The sequence below is a fragment of the Anastrepha obliqua genome, chromosome 3 (assembly GCF_027943255.1).
Source record: "Anastrepha obliqua isolate idAnaObli1 chromosome 3, idAnaObli1_1.0, whole genome shotgun sequence".
NCBI lineage: Eukaryota > Metazoa > Arthropoda > Insecta > Diptera > Tephritidae > Anastrepha > Anastrepha obliqua.
In genome coordinates, this window is record NC_072894.1 from 135,045,821 (window position 1) to 135,069,439 (window position 23,619).

Here is a 23,619-nt window from a genome sequence, read left to right on the forward strand (position 1 = left end):
ACAACTTATTTTCATTAAAAATTGTGTTAATTTTTTGTGCATTGTACTTGTTGTTTTTAATGCTTTTTTATCTTTTAATAGATTTTGTAATTTTATATATATGTATATATTTTTTTTTCCTTGTTCACTCCTCTCGGGAGCATAGGGCCTCGACAAGACTCAGTCTTGCGTTGGTTTCGTTAATCTATTTTGCTTTCTGATAGGGTAGGTGATTAGCCTGCCGCTACCAATGATTTTATATTATTTGCATGTTTTTTTTTAATTTTATTTAAGGGGGAACAACACTGTGAACGCGTGAAAATTAAGTGATTTTCATGCATTTTTTTTTATAAGTAGGGATTATTATTTGAGGATCGGACAAATTATAATTTATTTAAAATATATTCAACTATACTGACAACAATTTTGATTACAAAAATTTAAAATTACAATTGTTATTATTATTAATGCAAAGACGTCATAAAAAACTGATGCACCCTGGTGGCCACGTTACAGCGGTGAAATATCATCTGAAAGCAAAAAACCAAAAAAATGCTTAATCTATACATTAATATTTTTAATTTGTTTTTTTTTTTAGAAAAAAAAAATTAAAATCGGTTCATAAGTCTTCGAGAAATCGAGGGCACCGTGTTCAGAAAAGTCGTTTTGAGAAAAATCCGTTTTAAGTTTTCATTGGGCCGTTGTAACTCACTACTAGCACTTATTGTATTGGGTATAACGTCGTCAATTTTCAAGATTTTAAGTTAAATTTTTTTTTTACATATTTTTGAATATATCTACTTTAAGAAAATGTAAAAAACTCGATTTTTTTTTTAATCACAGTGGTGCTCCCCTTAAATTTTGATTAAATTCTTATTTTATTTTATGCGGAGTTTTTTATTTATATTTTTTAAAAAATTTTTTATTGTTATTTAATTTGTGTTTTATTTGCTATTTAACTTTGTTTAGGGTCTCAACCAATTATTCATATCTTTCGAAATTATTCATATATTTTTAAATTAATTATATATATTTTTTAATTTATATATTTAAAATGTAATTTCATTGAAAAATTTGTATTAATTGTTTTTCTTACTTTGAGATATTATTTCATTATTACTTTTTTTTTGTCTGCTTTATTTACATTTATTTTATATTTTTATTTACTTTTTGGGTTATTTGCAATTTATTTATTTTTTTTGTTTAGTTTAGAGTATAATAATCGATTAATACGATGAATGATTCTGAATCAGGTATTCATATATTTTTAAATTATATTAATTATTTTTTAGATATATTTTAAATATATTTGGTTTCGTCTATATCTGATTAATATTTATATTTTAAACTTAAAACTTCGTTACAAAATTTGTTTTAGTTTTTCTACTTTGAAATATTACTTTATTTTAATTTTTATTTTTCATTTTTCTTGATTATATTTTATTTTTCTTTATTTTACTTGTTGTTGTTTTACTTATTTTGCTTATTATTATTTTATTTGGAATTTTTTTTCTCGGTTTCATTTTAGCTTTTTCTTATTTTTATATAATTTTTGGTTTATTTGCTATTTAACTGTGTTTAGTTTAAATTACAGCAATGAATTTGAATGATTAATACCTCAGAATCAAAAATTCATATCCTTTTATTTATTTATTTGTACAATTCATTAAAAATTCTGTGTAAATTTTTCCAAGTTATAAAACGTATTTTTCTTTCAATTTAATATATTTCAACTTTTTCTAATATTTTTTATCTGCTTTTTCTTAAATACAAAAATTAATTTTTATGGTCACCAATATTATTATAATAATTTATGGCTCTTCCCTATTTAATATTTTTATTATCGATAATCTTGAGTTCTCTTGAAATACCTTTCACCAGGCCCTTTTTTAATCTCATAATGATTTAAAAGGTCAGTTTTTAATTTGGGAAATAAACAGATCAGAATTTGTAAAAACTTCCAATCTCCTCAACTCGCTACTAGTAATTTAAATTTGTATTTAGATATTTTATTTATTTGCAATAAGATTTAATATTTTCTGTTATATTTTCTATAATATATCAACTTGCAAATTGTTTTACATAATAAGAATTTTACTATTTTAGAAAATCTAAGTTTTTTTATTTATTTAAGATGTTCATTTAATTTGTATTCTTATTTAATTTTAGTCGCAGTTCTAATCCCATAGTGTCGTCATCACAGTTCTTCATTCGGTATTCATGTTTTCAATTCCTTATCACTTCCACACTTTCATTTAGATATTATTTTGTTTTTATTTTTTGCTTTGTTGATTTTGATTTTTCACCGACAAACACAAATTCAAAATTTTCTAAGTTCACCGAAAATTGTCTCGCATTCTTCTCCAGAGCAAACCAAAAGACAGTACAAAATTCGAGATACTGCCGGTACGCGAACAATGCAAAGAAACGCGCCAAGGAAGAATCGTACCGAAACAACAACAACAACAGTATTGCCGTCGTCGTCAACAATTTTTTGTGGCTTTTTGGCAAAGTCAAAAAACAAGTAAAAAATTGCCGTAGAAGAAAGAAAAAAATTTTCTTGTGTATGCTTTTGTAGTGTATCTTTTCTTAAGAGATGGAAAATATAAAAATTTTTGCGCGAAGAAGCGCGCCCAACGAAACGCACCGAAAACGGCCAAAAAGATGAATATGTGCAAAAATCTTTTGCATACACTCAAGAACCCGCAACGACTACGGCGGCCACAACGTCGACGAACAGCGAACGGCTCGCCAGCAGACAGACATTGGACGCGTTGTGGCAGCTGCCGCGCGGTTAGCGCAAACGCAACATCAAAACATATACTTACAAGTAGCGGCAAAAGTGGCAACGAGTACACAATACACAAAGCCAAGCACAATTGGGGAACAAAAAACGAAAAATCTAGAGATATTCGCATACACAAAAAAGTTGCAGCAAAAAGTATTCGTGCCGGCAGAAGAAAAAACTTGTGAGCAATAAAAAGACAGAGACGATGATGACGACGACAACGACGACGACGACTACTAGGACTACAACGATGATGGTGCTGATGACGACCACAACAACGACAGCACAGCTACGAACAAGCGATACCAACGAAAACAACACGAACAAGAGCAACAATAAAGGCAACAGCAAAGGCAGACATAGCGCTGGTGTTAGCGGCAACGACGATGGTAAGTACAAAGTGTATATGCTGTGGGAGAGCCACAGGTGCGGTAGAAGGGGGCGCTGTGCTTTGGAGTGAAACGGCTGTAGAAGATAGCGGCAGCGCCCGAAAATTTTGGTACTCTACGGTGGGGAAAGGAGTATGAGTGGTGAGAGAGCGCACGTCAGTGAGAAAGTGAGTGCGGTGAGATTGAGCGCGTGCATACAAAAGAAATCTGAAGTGTCACAGGTAGATGGAGATGGTGGAGATACAAAAGATATGTAGATATGCGTTGTTGCTGGCGCAGATACATGAAGGGTTTTCGTTTTTCGGATAACCAAATTATGGTTGGTTTTGTTACATGAGCGAAGTGAGGTGAGGTGAGAGCACTGAAATTGTAATATATTTTTTTCAAGCTATTAGCTCATTAGCTGAGTATGTAAATGGTACGTGGTGGGGTGCGGAGGTTAGCGCGGGTGATTGGGTGCAGGGAGACCAGAGAGTTTGGCGGTTACGGGAGTAGCGGCAATTGTTGTGCAGGTAGATATGTAAATTTCGTGCGTATCACACCGCAGAATGCATCGAAACCAGAAGACCACAAACGCGCCCCTTCTGACGGTACCCTTTTCAAACCGTGAGCATTAAATCGACTATTTTTTGTGCCGAAGTTTTAATTTTAGTCGTGATGTTTTCGGTTCGGCAAAAATCAAAAAAATTCAACGCGTATCCACATGGAACGCGCGCATCAGCACCGAGTGTTCGATAATTTGCTTTCACGATGCCATAACACCTCGAGCTTTTGATTTTTTTTCACCGGTCAAATGACACAAACAAAAGCAGGGCGCGGTAAACGCCTTGGCGCTGCCCCAGTGATAAAAACAACAACTGCACTTTTTGGTTCGCATCTCCAAATTAAGCGTCGTCCAACTCGAAGTAGGCGGGAAGACGGCAATTTTTTATCGAGAGCTAGGATTTTTCAATTTCTTCGTTTTTTGGCTTCTTTCTTCGCTGAGCTGCTCACCAACCGATCAGCAAGGAAAGGTTTGGTTGGTTCACCGCAGCAGTACATGAAAGTGGCAAAAACCACAGTCCGCAGTGCATTTGCCGCCTACTCCCAGGTCCAAGTAACTGCCGCAGCGTCGACGCTAACGTTGATTTTTTCTTTGTACGGCTGGTGGTGACGGCGTCAACAATTCGGCGATTCGACGATTCTGCGCGCCCTCCAAAGTCAACAGAAGGCACACACCAAACGCCAACAAAATACCGAAGAAAAAACAATAAATCGCTTCGATTGCGCGAAAAAGCGAACGCGTCATAGAATCCCCTAAAAAACAAGCAGCAGACGCAAAGATATAAAACAGCAAGCACAAACGCAAAAACTGGCTAAAAGTAAAGCTAAAAAACTAAAAAAAATTAAAACACAGAAGCCAGTGATTATGACGAGAACCGTGTTAGCCCTACCGAACGGATTAAATGTGAACGACGTACTGAAGCTGAACGAGCGCGGCAAAAATCGAAAAACACAGGCAGGCGAGCATGCAATGGCTAAGCAAAAAAAATCTGTTTACATACATATGTATGTATATATACAGCAACAACTACAATAAAAACAAGACCAGCCATGAGGTGCTCAATGATGTTGTGTGTGGACACATTAGGGAATGTAGTTGTGGGGGGCGTACCGGTGCTCTGGGAGTGCAAGACGGGAAGCGCTATCAGGCAAACGTCAACGAGCAATACGAAATGTATTTTGTAAGCTTTATACAATTTCGTGCACTCTCGCAAATCAGCACACACACACATGCACATACAAAGTGGGCTCGCTCCGGGACTCTCCCTACACGAATATATATATACATACATCACTTGGGGCGCACTACGGTAGTGAATGTGTTAATGTATTTGTAGCGCACTCTGCTGCCTCTCAAGCAAAACTCACACATGCGCTTACATGCGCTGTGTGTATCTTGCAACTGGCAGCCGTTTACATCCATCGCAAATTTCTGTCACACTGCAGTGGCCACGCTCACTGCAAACGCCAATGCACTCATACTTAAATGCTCACGCTCCCATTTGAAATCTTCATGTGTATGAGTAAGAAAGATACACAAAAAGCCTACCAAGTAAATACACAAGCATATGTATACACATACACAGAAAAGTACTCGCCCAGAAAAACTAAAAAATGTTAGCACTTTCAAGCATGGGTATGCGCTCGTACTCCTCTTTCTCCGCCTTCCGTCTCATTATGCATGCGCGCGCACTCTTCGCAGTCTTCCCCAATTCATATACTCATACTCGATGCGCTCACCTCACCTTTCCATGCCCGCGCATTGCTACTGCTCGTTGGCTACATACACGCATACACTCACCCACAGTGTTGTCCAGAGAAATGTAATGGGCGCTGCATGTTCATTGCAGTGAGCGTCAAAACAGCAGTGCACTCACTTTACTGATTTCTCTCATGCATGCCCTTAAGCATATTCTTTCCATCTACTTTCGTGAGCACCTCAGTTGAACAGTGGATCAAATGGGAAATATTTCGAAGTGAAAAATGGAGTAGTTTCGTGTTTTATACTCATTTTCCGATTTCATAAATTTTTTTTTCAGTTGGATGTTAAAAACAATAAAAAGACTACCGTGGCAATTTGTGGATTCTTATCCCATAATTTACATAATAATACAACAAAAAATTTAGAATTTCATAGAATTTTATTAGATAAACCAATTTTGGGTCTATTGAGTTTAGGTTTCATAATGTTTTTAATTCTATACTGAAAAACAGTTTAACAAGAAAGAGTTTTTCCAATTTTTATAAGAACTTTATGTAAATTTTATTTTATAAAACTTAGTTTACTTATATGTTATGAATGGAAAGCTTCCTAATTAACTTAGCAAAGACGTAGAATCTTTAAATTTCGACAAAAATGCTTGTGAGTGAATTTAAATAATAGTGTGGTGTAGTTGTTGTTCTTGAGATTTAAAGAAATCTTCTCAAAACCTCTACTGCCAGCGAAAAGATGAAAAGTAGTTATCGCTCGTGAGCGTACCACTTAAAGAAAAAAAAATGGGTGATACAAAATACAACAGAGTTAAAACGGTCATGCTGAAGTACAGAAAATTCTAGGTGCATACGACTTAAAGTGTCTCATTTATGCCTTGGTAACTTTTACAAAGTATTTCCAAGACCACATAACAACATACGCAACATCAAAAGAAATACACTAACAGAAACATCAAACCATCGATTCGAAACAAATGTGATTTGACACAATTTAAAAAATAAAACGATAGAAATCATAAAAGTTTGATCTCAAAAGCGGTTGAGAACCTTCCCGTTTTGGGAAGGAGGAAGTTATCGAGAGCGAAATAGAAAAAAGAAAAATGTTTTTTTGAGCCTTTTTACATAATATAGAATTGTGGCGCATCCACATTTACACTTTGCTATTGCACTTTTGCTAAAATTTTATAGAACTGTTGCCGATCTTGAACACTGTAATTCTACGCAACCTCTTCACAATGATCGAATCGAAAGAATGTAAAAATTTGGCGGGAGCATTTAAGCGGCTTATAATTATGCTAAGCCAAGCATAAGCTTACGAATAAGCAGGTTTATAACAATTTGATAGTTAAATAGTTTTGAGTATAAGCGTGTTATATGCGGTCAGTATTTTTCCCTTATCTTTTACCTAGGCAAAATGACGCTTGATGAAAGAAAAATCGGATACGTACGCATATGTAAGTATAACTTCACCAACACCCACATCATGCACACACAACTTCTTGGCCGTATGTGGGAGTAAGCATCATACATACTCTTAGCCTCAGCTGAGAGTCATTGCAGCGAAGAGTGGAGCACAGCTCATGAGCGCACGAGTGTATTCACAGTATTGGTGCAGAGCTGGTATTGCAGTATACAGGTAGCGTGTATTGTGCGGCGCATTAATGAGACATTAGAGGGGTGAACTATATATATATGTACATATGGAAATGTTTAATACACTCATACATGTACGTCCATATATTACATGCATTCTTTATCTGCACCGAGTCGTGCAAGTATTTGTGCATTTGCATATACATACATAGATTATGCCTCTCCTGCATCTTTCCATCAACATTTTATTTACCTCCAATACATCGCTGCTCATATTTATACACAAAATATCGCCCAATATGCCCCATCCATGTTCAACCCACAATCTGACCACTAGTTCCACAACTTCGTGCCAGCTCACAGTGGTCGCAATTCCACTTCATTTCAACGCTACAGCGTTGCTATCACTGTGTTGTTGCCACTGGCTCGGTGCAATGAGATCTCGACGTTCGCACTTCGTGCAGCCGAGTCAATTTATTTCTGTCACCATAATTAAAATGCGTTGTGCGTGTAGAGCTATAGCTCCCATACACCGTCGGCTTGCCGTGGTGCCTTCTTTGTTATTTTTTATATAATTGTTTTTTTTTTCATCACATTTGTTGGTTGGTGGGTTTAGTAAGCTCCTCATAGGAGTGTTGTGCAAAAAGGAAAGTGGTTTTTTGTTTAGTTTAGAAACCTAACAAAATAACCCAAAACATTTGGTACAAGCAATGAGAGAGGTACGAGCGTTGAAAGGGTCCTTTTGTCTAATGAGTATTTCTGGGTAGAATTAATTGTGTCAGAGCGGAGTTTCTTTGTCTTCCTCATAATCATTCTAATATTTGTCAAAGGTTGCGGACGATCGCCATGGCTGAGTGTAATTACATTTGAATTGGCACGGGTTCGAAACCAATTGCCGACATGAAACATCAAGTGGTGGAAACAGTTATTTCTAATAGAGGCAAACAATGTCGAACCTTCAAGTGCATTTCAGGATCTTTAATAAATATAACATACAGTTTTTGTTGAGCGGCATTAGATCGGGTTTCGCGGAACTAGCAAATAGCAGGCGGGCTCCATGTTAGGAGCCAAGACAAACATTTATAAATCTCACTTAACTGTTTCTCCATTGATTCCCAATGGGGAATTCACTCAATGGGGAATTCACTCAGCGAATAAATTTTCCCTTGAATGACTTTTGTCGCATTTGCTGAGACCCGAGTAATAAGAAGAAAAAAGAGGACCACCGCCTCGCTATACCTAAAATGTGGCACCAGTGTATTGAAAAACATATTTTTGAATGTCTAGTGAACTTGAACTCAATGAACATTTCATTTTCTGGGCTATCCTTAAAGAAGTGGTTTATACGCTCGATAAAGTTTGGCCTTCAAATTATGTTGTATGACCTAAGTGCGTTCCTTTGTATCCTGTGTTGGGTGCCAGCTACCGTAACCTTACCTTACCCAATCTACGTAGAGGGAAGAGAAAAAGATGAGTAAAAACTTAAAACAGAAAATCCACATTTCACGAAGGCGGTGACAAATAGGCTTATTTGCCTTAACTACCGCTAGCTCTAGAATTCTTATCAATAGACGAAATTCTCAAGCTGAGGGTTTCTAGCTGAAACCACCCACATAAAATTCTCCTTACTGTTACCGCCTTACGTGTGACGGTACTTCAGCAGATACAAATCCAGGCCATAGACGATTTTGACGATCATGGAAACAGTTGCACGCGCGTATGCGAAGTAATAATCGGGTCTCATAGAAATGTTAATTCGCCATCCCTATTTACTACTGCTCCAGCTTTCCTATGGCCTCGAAACGGTTTCTCGGAGCTAAATCGGACGAATACGATGAATATGGAACTTTTAGCATGCGATTAGAGTTTGAGCTCCATAAACGTATGAAAAGTGTGACTTCGGAACTTTTGATGGAAATTCCTTCTAACCATGATGCCCTATAGGTTTTTTACAGAGTTCAAATCAGCACTAAGTGCAGCCCATTGCAAGAAAAAGAGATATGTTGCTACTTAAACCGCTCCAACAGTAGCCTTGGGACACCGATTGCTGTGTTGTTCTGCTGGCAAGTGCTACTGTTGTCATCAAGGCTGGAGACTATGCAACGAACAGTGGCACTCATAGTTGCCTCAGCCACCGCATTGTCTCTGGCGCTGCAGTCTTTGTGATCAGCAGGGAGATACCCGTCGATCTCATTGCCGGGAACAAATGGATGCGTGGAACTCCAAGCGAAAACACGTCATCACAGACGCCAAAACCTGCTGCGGTAGCAAAGCCAATGGGACACCACTGCCACTCGGAGATGGACGGCGAATTTTATTCCATCAATAAGCAAATGGGTGCAAATCAACTTTGGCGAAGTGAATTACTTCTTAACTCGATACCTCTCAGGCCACGGATACTTCGGGAGATACCTATAGCGCATGCGCAAGTGCATATACTGCGAAGCCCCGAGCGATGACGCTGAACACACTTTCTTGAGTTATAGCAGGCGGATCCCGCAAAGAGATCCTCTGAGGAAGCAAATTGGCGGCATCGCCCCGATCAACATAATCAGCAAAATGCTCGAGCGTGAGGCCAGCTGGAATGCGGTAAAGAGATACATCGGGGACGTTCTACGAAAAATAAAGTAGACCTCAATGCAGTGCAACACAGATAGGGACACAATAAGACGAGCCAATGGCATGAAAGCTTGCTACAAATATGTTTTTTTTTACTTTTTTATTTCCATTACCTCTCGTCATCACCTCTCGCAGACCCAGGCGAGGGTGAATAGCATGGGTTCTTCATGGACGCCGTTCTAGGCCCTCCCGAAGTAATGCAGAAAGTAGTCCCGGGAAGGGTGTCTCCCCAGAAAGAGAGGATGGATTGTTTAGTGGCCGCACCACTCAACGTGGTAGACGACGGTCGCTGTAAATGCGAAGGCATTTTTAATCCTACTTTTACAGACACAAAAAATAAATACTTGTTTTTTCCTTCAATAAACTCTAAAATAAATCAAGCGCGTTTAAACTAATATGTGTCACACTATCTTAGCATATATAACACATGTACAAGGTGGCGCAAAATTAATCACCCTATCGGAAGACCTATCATTTTTTTCAAATGGCGGCGCACGTCAATTATATTTGGCTTTTGTGAACTAGACAGCTGCAGTATAGAAACAGACATGGAATGGAGCTCGTAAAGGTGAAAAAAATTGACACACAAAATATTTATTTTAGTAAAAAAATTCTTCAAAATCAAAGTTGGATGATTAATTTTACACCACCTTGCACATGGGTATACATATTTATATACCTAACTTTAACTTTTTTTAGTAATAAACCATATTTATTACTTGCTTCAAAATTTCCAGCCAAAGTGCACGCTTTCCTCACAAAAATATTTGAAATTTTCTATTGTTTATTTTAGTAAAGGAGACAAAAAAACCGCAATGAAACAAATTTGCGGCTCGCAAATAAGTTGTCAAAACCCGCGACCTGCTAACAGACCCAAGCACTTCCCAAAGTGGCACAGGGGGTGACAAATCGGCGACTTTACTGACTAAGAGGCAACAAATTTTGTGCACTCATACATACATACACACATATGTATGTCTAGTAGGTAACTTATTAATTTATTTTTTGTTTCTGCTAGGCGTCGTGTGCGTGTTTTTCAAAACATATGCGTAGTTCTGTGCGACTGTGTGTGATACCGGCAAAATAACCGGCATACTCATATGTACACAATTTAGTAAGTAAATACTGACCTTTTCTAATAATTCACAGCGAAGGCATTCACGAAGAAAATCGTCGTCATTCGCCGCTACAAAGCGAACGAAAGTCTCAACAAAGAGACAAAGTAATGGAAATGGCAAAAAACAGCAAGCAAAAACAAAAAAGCCTAATAAACTTCATGGAGCAGGGTCGAAGGAACTAAGGCGAAATAAGCAACAGCAAGAAGAATAAGAACTGCTTGTAAATACATTTATAAAAGCCACACAGCACTGTATTTATGTTTATGTATGTGTGTGTGTGTGTAAATAGGAGCGGGTGTGTGTAGAATTGGGTATAGGCAAGTAAATAAATTATGTATTAGCAAATAAAACGATTTGAACCAGCCCAGCAACTCAGCAAACACTTTTTGATTTTTTCGAGTTTTTTCGGTATGTAAAATTTTTTCGTTTTAATAGTTTCTGTTTATTTAAGGTGCAAAATTATTTGCATTTTTAATTTTTTTCGATCTTTTATATGTTTGCTTAATTTTTTGATTTTGATTATTTGTAGCACATACCAGATTTTTTTGTGGAAATAACAATGTGTATATGTAGGCGCATGTATGACACATACATATGTATGTGTGCACATGTATACATGTTTATGTCCAGGTTCTCTTAATTATTATTGCTTGATTGTTTGATTGGAATTATTTTTGTGTATTTTTCGCATTTTGTTTTTTTTTCCTTTGCCACTTTTTAATATTTTGTGTACACTCTGAGTTTTCTATAATTTTATAATTTATTTGTTTTTTGTCATCTATGAGTTCCAACAGCCGGCAAACCAAGCAACGCTGTCCCCACCAGCGACACTTTTGCCGGCAAAAATAGCAAAAATAGAAACATTCGCTGGGTGAATGCGCGCGTTATGTAGTCGAGATGTCAAAATACCGGCACGAAAGTAGCTAGCAAAGTTTTTACATATTATGTACATGTTTTCATGCACACATACATATGTACCTATATTTGCACACATACATACTGCGTTCATGCGAGCAACTACTAGGGTGGGTAGGATGAGTACTATGGTCTTGAAAACTAAACATTTGAATTTTGATAAATTTTTTAGGTCTCTACTTTTCAGACGCAGGTAATTTTACCACAAAAACGCAGATTGTTTATTTATTTCATTTAATTTCTTTCTTTATTTCAAAATTTTGAAGGAAAAAGTATTTTTTTCAGTTTCAAACGAACGACTTAAGCAATAAAATAATATAGCATACAAATGTTTATTTGAAGTAAGCTAAATTTAGACATCAAGCTACACAAAATGAATGCCCGCAGAAATTTAAAAAAAATTATTATCATAAATATCCTAAAAGTCAAGGGTTTAATAGCTTGCTTCAACTATTTTAAGCCCAAATCTTTACATACAATTTTCCACTAGTCCAAGGACAAAGGCCAAGAAGTTGAGAATGATTACGAATCGATATTTCGTTCTTTTCTTCAACGCTTCGTTCTATAAATTTGGAGAAAAAGTTAATTTTTGAGTAAATTTCCACAATTTAGAAGCATTGTTCTAGCGTTACACGATTCATGATGGCTTGCCAAACCGCACACAAATGTCAACACAGTTTGCTATTCTCAACTGTAAAATCATAGTTATCGCTATCGATAGTTTTATGGAGCTAAAAACGATCCATGTAAGCGAGTGAGTTACAGCTTCAAGTCGCCTTTGAAAGTCATGTGGATTTATATCAGACATATTGAATAGGAGGCACATTAAACAAGGCATATGGAACAGGTTATAGCAGCAGAGCAGCTGATGTGATTTTTTTCTTCTCTTTATTTGGGCTCTAAACTGTACAATTTTATTCAAATTACTCTAAAATGTCAGACTTTAACATTTGAGGAATCAAAAGCATAAACAAAATGCTATTTTTGCTTTTCTGCTGCCACCTATTCAATATTCTTTGCTCAGCAGCTTTTCTTGGCACTGACATTTTTTGTACGTTTAATGCTCAAACCCGGATGAGTTACTAGATTATTATTTTTTGTTTAAGCCAACTGGTAGCTGAAAATTTACATTTGTCGATTTAAGGTATTGCTACATTATAAAATAAAAAATAAATATTTTTCTGCATTTTTGCACTCCTTACAATTTTTTCCGTAGCATCCTAAAATATTTTTTAGGAATTCGAAAAATAAAGTTGTCCATAACATAAAGTCATATGTATCCCTAAATTTTTCTCAGATTTCGTTGAAATTTTGGCTAAGCATTTAAGAAGTGTTTTGCTTTAGAAGAAAGTAAAATACCAAAATTTGAAATTTCGAGAGACCCAAAAAACTCGTTTAAAGTTTCCATTGGTTGGAGTTTCCCTAACTTGACTATTTCAGTTTACTAGATAAATGAAACCATGATTATTAATGTAAAACATAAAATTAAAGGCCTCTTGTCAGTGGCTTCAAAAAAAAGTGTTTTTCTCAATTTTTTTTCGAGGCGAAAAAAGCGACACCAGGAATAATCTTTTGCATTTATTTGAAGGCATGATTGAAGAGTAATAAACAATTTTTTAACATAAATAAAAAACAAAATGGCGGACATATGAGGGATCTCGCACAGCTTCTCGTTGCGCGCTAGTAAAACGGCGTGTAAGATTGCGGTCGTAGTTTTCACCTGAAACACAAAAGAAAAATATTGTCTTATTCAGAAGGCATTCCCGCATATAATAGACCACTCTTGTATAAAAATATGAGAAAATGAACACACAATTAATTATCGAAAAAAGGGCTTCTTTTCGCTATTTTTTCCAAAAAAGGTGTTAAATAACATTCCAAATGATTTTTTTTTTTTTTTGTATTTTATTAATTAATTAGCTGCGAATTTTAATTATATCTATATAGATTATCGGTTTGAAACGATAACTTTCGTCGTTACATGCCATTTTCAAAAACATGGTTTTGAGAAATCGTGTTTCAAAGTTTTCAGAAGGTAGACAGTATACTCACACAAGCGACGGTACACAGGCCTGTAACTCCGAAATCACTTTGAATTCCACTATAAAATTTTGAAGGCATATTCTCCTATAATATATCTATCGATTGCAGTAATTGATTTATTGAAGCCGACTGATAAGAGGCCCCTCTTAAATATTATAATTAAACGCTTAAAATTTTTTTTTAAATCTATTAACTAAAAACTTAATTTCCTAAAATGGCGCGCAGTTAGTCACCGCACTGATTTGTTAACCTGCCCCAATGGAAAGTAATCTAAAATCTAAAATTCGACCAAAAATTAAAAAATAAAAATGGCGAGAAACACAACTATCATAATTTACTAGATTTATTACTAACGGTGGTGGCCGCTCACGTAAGAAGCCTTCCTCTTCAAGAAAATTTTCCGAATTTTTTATTTCAGACTTTTCAAAGAAGCTGAGAAAAAGAATTTTGAAAAACTTTTTTTTTAACTCCTAAAATACTTCACTTTAATTGAAAGCCGCTCACCCTAGTAACTATTTTTTTATCACATTTCGATACAGCTTTTTTTTTTGTTAGCTTTACAATGCCCACAGCGTTTGCTGCCTTTCGCTTTGCCGCCGTTTCGGCAATGTTTGGCGGTCTTTGGACTGATGATGTTATGCTCGAACAAGCCATGCGGCATGACAAAAAATTTGGTCTAGCAAAATTGTGGTAGTAAAGCACAATAAAAAGTCGCTTTTGTTATGCCATTTACCGGCTCCACTACCGCACCGGCCAACCGAAGTTGGTGGAAAAGAAAAAATCTAACTAAATTTCCACTGAAATGTTTGCAAATTTTTTGCAAGCCAAAGAAAAATTAGTTCATTTTTTGGTGATTGTTAATTTGCTGTTATTGTTGTTTTCAAGCTTTTTACTCTTGTGACTATGCATTTTTGTATTACTCTGATTTTTATTAGTATTATGTTTTGCGCAAATTTCTGGCAAGGGTGTGCGGGAGCGGAGAATATGTGCCGCAAAAATAAAAAAATATATATATTTTTTACTAAAATAAAGCAGAGAGCGAAAAAAAGAAACCAACAAAAAAACAGCAAAAAACGCAATCGGGCTACACAAAATTGATTAAGCGATGCGTGTAGTATTTTTCCATTCTACACGAACAAATGCACATCCACATATCTATGTAAGCGATACACAGATGCTCGTACACAACTACAACTCCATCCAGCTTGAGTAGAGCGGGTCGAATACATACATTGCAGCTACATATACCCACATGCATGTTTGTGTGTGCATATTTACAATTATTTGTATTACTTTATTTGTGTTGATATGCCTTCGCTCGTTCGCGCTCTAAGCAGCGCTCAAGTTTTTTCACACAATAAACAAAAAAAACGGCACCGAAAAATACAAAGTACGAGCCGGCCAAAGAGATGGAAAAAAGTGCCAGCAAAAAGTGTTCTCGTGCACACACACACGAGCACACACTTGAAAGTCGTGTAAAAACCATTCTAACAACTGCTAAATTTTGTTTTACTTCGGTCGAAAATGAACAAAAAAATGTAATAAAAATTAAAATTTAAATATGTACGTAATTTAGGAAGTATCGCAGGTGTAAACGAATTTTTTTACTATTTATGTCTGTCTATTTACTAAAGTTTATTCAGGAAGCTTGAGAAACTATTTTTCAAGTCAAGAAATGAAGATGAAAATGATTGATAAACGTCGTGCCTGCCGAAAATTAACTCATCAAGTTTCACTGAGTTATTGGCTTGTGAAATACGTGCGACACCATAAACCTTCCTGAATGATATTTAAGATCACAGGCTGCATGTTCACTTCTAGGATTGGTCGTTGGCTGTTTCCGTTCCTAACACGTTCAACCTGAAGTTAAGTGAAGGCTCAGACTGATCATTTTTATTTATATGTACGAGTACAAAAGTATCTTTACAGACTTCACAGGAGCGAATCTAAGACGCGGAGTTTCGTAAGCGTCAACAATAACTAGGAGGCTTTGAGCTAACCAGCCACGTGAGTGATACCTTCATGGCAGTTCCACGGGTAGAGTGGAAGACTGTGGAAAGGCTTTTAGTAGTGAGGCAACAAGTCGTGCATACTTCTTTGCCGGTATAGCAGTACGCATAAGAGTTTCCTCTTCACGGGCGCCGTCCCAGAAAAAAGTACCTCTTAAGCGCTTTCAAGGTGCTGCTACGTTCTGAGTTCGCTTGAAATAAAAACTTCTTTTTTACAAATTTAGATCTTTTGGTAGTAGATATTAGTATTAGGTATTACTTTTTGATAGAAGGTTCAATGTTAATGTCCACAGGTATATTTCATTCCATATGCCTTTTGCAGAAATTTCTTCATCTTTGCACTTTGAGTAGTTTTCCTTTTTTTGTTTTTTAAGTTTCAATGGATTCGTATTGTCTTTTAAAACAATACTTGCATACTATCTGAAAATATAAGCCACAAGTTCTTCACACAAATTCAAATACAACTCCATTCTGTAGATTTATTGCTTTGGTATTCACGCTGATGATCACATCTTTTTTATTTTGTATCGCAAAACCTTTCCTTTCCCTTTTGACTAATTTCATTTCTTGAACTTCGCATTGTCATATGTAAACGCATTGCGCCCGCGCCATTGATTTATATTCCTATATACATATATACATACATACATATATACATACATATGTACATACATACATACATACATACATACATACGCATGTACATCTTCCAAATTCACAATTTGTTTGTTCCGTGTCACACAAAGTCTTCAGTCATCATCAACACAACAGTCACTTTATTTTCAATTGTTTGTTGTTGCTGCCATTATTATTATGTGTTGTATTTATTGTTTTCCAAATGACTTGTTCAATAAGTAGGGTTGAGCCAAAACTGTCTTAATGTTGAGCTGGCACATGGAGAACTTTTTGCACAGTGTCATGTAATTTATGTGAAATGGATGGATGTTTTTTAAGCCCGAAATCTATTGTTAGCTTTTTTTTAATAATGACATTTTCAGTGTGAAGCGTTTGGATAATTTGGGTAAATTTTTTATTTTAAGTATTTTTCTTAGAGATCTTTACATTCAGTTTTGCAAGGTTAGAAAATACGTGAAAATAAATGCTACAGGTAAAGGTGTGAGGCATGCAATAACAGGCATAACCATAACCAGCGACGCTAATAGGGCTGGTGCCGATGGCTATGTGAGAGTTCAACAAATAGGGAATTTACTTCGGCAAGGTGTCTCCGGAACGGAGTGGAAGATAAACAATAGAAAATAAAACAATACTGTTATATAAAATTTAAAATATGGGCATTGTAAAGTAGGTTTACCATTGCCTGCACACTACAGGCAGATATTAGAAAAAGCTTTTTCTATCATTTTGCTGTTTCATGCACGGAGATTCGAACTTGGGCACTTCCGAATGGTAGTCACACATTCGGCTACGGCGGTCGCTTATATATATATATATAATTGGCGCGTACACCCTTTTTGGGTGTTTGGCCGAGCTCTTCCTCCTATTTGTGGTGTGCGTCTTGATGTTGCTCCACTAATGGAGGGACCTACAGTTTCAAGCCGACTCCGAACGGCAGATATTTTTATGAGGAGCTTTTTCATGGCAGAAATACACTCGGAGGTTTGCCATTGCCTGCCGAGGGGCGACCGCTATTAGAAAAATGTGTTTCTTAATTTTGGAGTTTCACCGACGTTCTCTCTGTGAATTGCGAATGGTAGTCACGCACCAACCCATTCGGCTACGGCAGCCGCTTGCTTGGGATTTATTTCCATTTATGCCGGCCTAAACTGAGTTAATCTATGTTGTTGTTGAAGAAGTTTATTAAACTCTGCTTAGAGCGATAAAGTCATTAGCCACCATTCTTGATATCACCTAAGAATACCGAGAAGAGTAGCTTTTTCGAACAGATGCCACCAACGGAAGAAGGGAAACTTAGGGTTTAGAGAAAATTTTATTTGAAAGTTAATATATCTTTAAGGGGTTATATACAGCTATAATTTAAAAAAAATCGATTTCTTTTTTTCTTTTTTTATTAATGTAAATATATTTAGGAATACGTACAGAAACTTTAACATCATTCCGGTGAATATTTTCGAAGTTACGCGCAAATTTGAAAAGGGATTTCAGAGTGATTTTATCCTATGTAAAGTGCTTTTCAAACTTTAAACGCGTTTTTCTCAAAATTATGTTTTCAAAGTCGGTGACCAACTATTTATACTCGAAAACAGCTACGGTATATACCTATGAAATGAGATTTTCTGCTATTAGTCCATAGATGTCGCTAGGAGTATTTTTAAACCTTCCCAAATGCCTTGTTTTTTTCGTCTGTCATCGGTCAACAATATTCAGTTAATTGTTTGTTACGTTTCATACAACAATGCATTTTTGTCGCTCTTAAAAATGTCGAATTTCATGCCTTCAAACTACGATTTGCGCACATCGAAAAACCACTTGTGAAATGCTGCTCTCCCGGTTCAAAAGGAAGTCTTTTTTGCATCGAATCGTTACGGGTGATGAAAAATGGGGGTATTTCTCCAATCCCAAGCGTAAACGATCGTATGGTCCGCTCGGCCACAAGCCAATAACAAGGGTCAAACCAAATCGCTTCGCCCGCAAGGCAATGCTGTGTGTTTTCTGGGATCAGCGTGGTATGATTTGGTACGAGCTATTAAAACCAGGTGCATGCTACCAACGACAATTGGCCACATCGAACAAGAGCGACGCGGGAATTGGTGGAGAAGTACGATTGGGAACCGCTGATGCATGCGACTTACTCACCAGACTTGGCGCCTTCCGATTATCATTTGTTTGCATCGATGGGCCACGCACTTTCCGAGCAGCGCTTCAATTCTCACGAAGAAGCCAAAAAATTACTCGATGATTAGTTTGCGGCCAAAGACGGCCAATTTTTTTGGCGCGGCATCCACAAATTACCTGAGAGATGGGAAAAATGTGTCGATAGCTATTATTTTGGAGATTACATTTGTAACCATTTTTTGTTAATAAACGTTTGAAATTGAAAAAAAAGTCTCATTTCATAGGTGTATGCCGTAAACTGATTCGTCTCAAATTTTAACACGAGCTTCTTAAATATATTTCTTCGTAATTAATCGAAGATTTTTCCTCACCGACAAACATTTTTTTTCATAAACAATTTAAGGCCGAAATTTTGGTCAAAAATCGATTTGTTGAGAAATCGCTATTTTATCAAAAAACTTTATTAGTTTTCTCAGAAAAAATTATGGAAAATTCGCTCTTTTTTGGCCTTCTAACTGTATATAACCCCTTAAACTAATTAGTCAGAATTTAAAATCTTGATTTGCTCCACTGTATCTAACTATTTTGTATTAGAATGTATCGCTATCGGGCATATGCAATGTTAGGCATACAAGCGAATGTACTTCGAAAATAGATAAAAATACAAAGCGAGCTAAATAAATACTTGTGCATGACCGGTTGGAAGTTTAAGGAACGTAGGTGTAGATGCAAGGGCAGACAATGGAACATATGAACAATTCATGAAGACAATCATGTGTAAAAGCATTTACATACATCCTGCTTTTCCGACTCAAAATTTCCAACATGCAACTTGAATAGAAAAAATCGAAAAATTACATTGAAACCCCGAAGGAAGAACGACTCACCAAAAATGTGCTGAAATCAGAGAAAAATTGCAAACGCGCCACCTGCTCCTCACTCCTGCCCGCCAAACACAAAGCACATAGCGCCAATTCCGCTGCGAGCAAGACGTGAGCGTATTCTATTTAGAAGCCGGCAAACCGCTTTAGCTTCACACCGCACACAATGCGATTAGACGCGCTTTATCGCTTTAACATCTCAGAAGAGACTCATAGCAACGAACGAATAACCAAGCAGACGAAGATATTGCCTACGATATAAGCGGCAAACAATTCGCGAATTCGCGGCTCCAAAAGCACACAAAGAATGTGCCATAGAATGATAGATAGCATAGCACAAATGGAGCGCACACGCGGCAGTACGAGTGGGAGCGGGCGGCGAGCGGCAAACGCTAGGTTGTAGGGTATGAATAGAATGTTTAATGGGAAATTAGTTCTTAACCTATACCACGCACGATTCTTATCGTTGCCGCGAACACCAAAACCAAGTTTTGTAAATGTACGCAATTGTTGTGTGTTACATTTTGTTGCTTTGTGTAATATACGAATTTGTATACAGAAAAGATGTGGAAAAAAATATTGCAAGTCGTCGCAAAAAAGCAACGCGTTGGCAAAAATTTTCGCTTTTCGTGTCCGCTTTCGTAATTTTGCTGTTGATGATGTTTTGGCGCAGCTGCTGCTGCTGATGATGACGACTTCGGCTTTTGCTCGCTGCCACCGAAAACAAAAAAAAAATTGTGTGCATAAAAACGAATAGGATGGCACAAAACGAATACGAAGCAAATGAACTTTTTCCGAAGTCACTACAAATACAAATGCAAAATAAAGCAAACACTAATACTAACTAGCGTTTAGTGGCAGCTGTGGTGGTAGCGGTGCTTGGCGTATTGGCGCGAGCGCCAATTGAGAAAAGCAGCTTTTTGCCTCCCAACAATCATGAGAACAAACTAAACACCAAACTCACTAACACTAATATGCTTAGTAAGGCGCTCCACTCTCAGAATGGTCTGAATGTGTAATTGGTTTATTGGTGTGCGTGGGAGTGCGAGTGCTGAGTTAAAATATCGGCATATGTATAGGTGTGTTTTAGTGAAACTCGCAAAAATCTTCAAATCGTGCAAAACTCATCCGGCTTCTAAAATCTCGCTCAGTTCGCTTAAATTTCGCGCGGTTTGCGAATTCTCACACGATGCGCTCTAACTAACCAAAATGCCTTCGCATTCGTCTTTGCGGCGAGCAGAGCAAATTGGTGCTCACAATTTTCGGCTCTACTTTTTGTATGTTTGCAATTTAAGTGGATTGGGGGATCTTACGTCGTGGCGGTTGTAGAGCGGCGCTTTTTCGAGCGCATTGTTGCCAAATTTCTTACACAACAAGCAGTGTTGTGTTGCTGTATGGTTGATTTGAAGCGATTGTTAGCGCGCCGTTGAGGGTAGCGGGCACGACTTATGTTTGTGTTGTGGTGAAAGGGCTCTTGTCGCTTTAGTTTGCTCCTATTGTTATTGCTGTTGCTGCTAAATCATTCACTGTGCGCTTGTATCTATTTATTTGTGCTTTCATTATTTTTAATGCAATTTTCTTACTTTTTGTTTTAATTGTAATTTTGTTGTTTTGAGTAATGATTTCTTCCTGCTGCGAAATTTTCAAGGTAGTGCGCACTTTTTTCTTTTGGCACAACACATACATACATCCATACATTCTTGTGTATGTAGCTAGAATAGTACTTCGTGCACCGGCGCTGAATCTGGAATTGTGCCGAAGTGGCGATGTCAAAGTACAATTAAGTAGCGCAGAATATTCACAACAACAGTACGTGCTAGCAAAACAAAAACTCCGCTTTACATTAGTATGTCGACTGGAATTAAATAAAAAAAGGCAATTTAACGTTGAAAATGAAATTTAGATAAAGACCGATCATGCGGTTTCAGTTGTTTGCGTGTGGAGAAATTAATAAGCAAATTTTTTGGCGGGAAGTCTTAACAAGAGATTCAACAAATTGCATAGAATTGGAAAACGTTTAATTTTACTTCAAGTAAATTTATTAAAGACTCCTTATTTTGAAGCAGATATTTAAATTCATCTCTCAATGCTTACTGTTTTTCAGCTAACGCGGCAAATAGCGCACTGACAAAATTATTCAAGGATATTAGAAAGGTCGAAGGAATAAAGAGCTGTATGACTATTTTTTCTTATGTGCAGAAAATGCCCAACACCGTCAAGGGAAAAAATTATTAAAAATAAAAAGGATTTTTAGCAACTTGAAACTTGCACTTTATTATAATAAAATCTAACAAGCTGTGAAGCTGGTACCAAAAATTGTTTTAGAAATTCTTTTTGAAACCCGTAGAATTGTGATGGCTCAATTTTTTTTAATTTTTGGAGCTTTTGTATATAGTTTGAAATTTGGATTTGCATGGGCTTTGTCAGACCAGAGCTAAACTTTTATACAAAAAAATAATAAACATAAAAAAGAGGAAAATAGTCAACGCTGGTGAAAATTTAGAGGCGATATTGTTTTGTATCGGGCTTTATAAGGATACACTCAAAAAGTTGGCTGCTATCTTAGAAGTTGGTCGACCGCCTCTATCGAATCCCAGAATGAATTTCTGCACTGAAAAAAATCATCTACTAATCAAAGGCTTTGTGAAAGAAATAAGGCGCCCCCTTTGTAGCAGTCAACTGGACCACAAATGGAATGAGTTTCCATCGCCCAGGAATAGGCGATTAGGAAGAAAATACTAGGTTGTTCAATAAGTTTTGAGGTTTGATAACAGAGGGCGCTGCTACTAACCTACATTCCCTTTGTTATGTTGGCACACTCTTCCATTTGAAACTGTCAACTCATTCTTTGTTTACAACGCATTTAGCATCGACGTGCCATAGCGTTTTGAATTTTTATTTTTGTAAGGTTTACAAGCAACGAGGATTTATAAACGAATATTTAAAATGTATAAGGACTTTTCGCCATCAATTCGTACAGCAGAAAGATGGGTTGCTGAATTTAAACGTTGCCGTACAAGTCTTGACGACGATCCACGTCAAGGACGTCCAAGAACAGCAACAACACCAGATATCGTAGAAAAAATACAGGATATCGAGTGACTGGAAAATCATCGAGTGACTGAAAGAGATTTAGTAGAAGCCCTAGGCATGTCATTGAGCTGTATAAGCAAGATTTTTATTGAAGTATTGGGTTTCAAAAAGTTATGTGCACAATAGGTGCTGCATTCGCTAACAATGGAACAAAAACACATTCGACTGCGGCTTTCTCAGCAACATTTTCAAAAGGACAACGTGGATTTTGTGCATCGATCCATTACTATGGATGAGACGAGGGTCTATCATCATGGTTCTAAATCAAAACAAGAAGCTAGAGGGGCGTAAACCAGTTTCTTCGGCTCAGAAAAGAGTTCGTGTCCAGCAATCGGCCAAAACGGGGTTAGCATCAGTTTTTTGGGATGCGAAAGGAGTTTTTTGCGGATTACTTGCAAACTGGTAACACAATAAATTCCGAATATTATTGTAACCGCTTAGAGCAGCACGAAACAGTTTGCAAAAGAAGAAACTTATTTTTCATCAGGTGTTATAAAAGCACTTTGACAATGGCTCAAATCCATGAATTAAAGTTCGAACTGTTGGAGCATCCAGCGTATTCACCAGATTTTACCTTTAGGTCTGTTTTTAGACCTAAAAAATTCATGCGTGGAAAGCGTTTTTATTCAAATGATGAGGTCATAACAGCTGTGCAAACTTATTTTGCAGCCTTTTCAGATTTTCACTTCAGAGATGGGATTCATATATTGGAATCTTGTTGGAACAAGTACTTTGATGTTCAGGGAGACTATACTGAATAATAAAGTGCATTTCAAACAATAAAGGTGAATAAAGCGAATAAAGATTTAGCAACTTCCTTGGCTGGGTCATTTAGTGCGAATGGACACAAACTGTTCTGCTCTGAAAGTATTCGATACGGTGCCAGCTGGTAGTACCATAGAAAGAGGAAGACCTCCTCTACGTTGGAAAGATCAGGTGAAGAAGATTTGGTGTTTCCAACTCGCGCCAGTTCGCACGAAAAAGAAACGGCTGGTGCGCTTTATTAAACTCGGCCAAAATCGCGTAAGCAGTTATCGCGCCAATTGAGAAGAAGAAGTTTGAACAGCACAAGTTAAAGGTAGTAACAGCAAATTTGTGAAGAAGAAGAAGATATTAACTTATAAAAATCGAACGGCAGAACTTATTGAACAAGCTAGAATACTATATTACTAAATCGAACTA

At 36.8% G+C, this 23,619-nt stretch overlaps 2 protein-coding genes across 7 annotated transcripts in view; one reads left to right on the top strand and one right to left on the bottom strand.

Annotated features, from left to right (window-relative positions):
- Window positions 1-23,619, bottom strand: part of LOC129242655 (zinc finger protein 316) — a 176,579-nt gene that overhangs the window by 100,508 nt on the left and 52,452 nt on the right. The window lies entirely within an intron of this gene.
- On the top strand, window positions 2,733-11,006 carry LOC129242656 (hybrid signal transduction protein dokA-like). The gene is made up of 2 exons (XM_054879433.1): window positions 2,733-3,156; window positions 10,774-11,006. The coding sequence occupies exons 1-2, from the start codon at window positions 2,973-2,975 to the stop codon at window positions 10,848-10,850; spliced, it is 261 nt and encodes an 86-aa protein (XP_054735408.1). The 5' UTR covers window positions 2,733-2,972; the 3' UTR covers window positions 10,851-11,006.

Bases quoted from the DNA above. Each gene is read 5' to 3' on its own strand.
- LOC129242656 (XM_054879433.1), top strand. From the start codon at position 2,973: ATGATGACGACGACAACGACGACGACGACTACTAGGACTACAACGATG. The intron at 3,157-10,773 runs GTAAGTACAAAG...AATAATTCACAG, and splicing joins TGTTAGCGGCAACGACGATG to CGAAGGCATTCACGAAGAAA.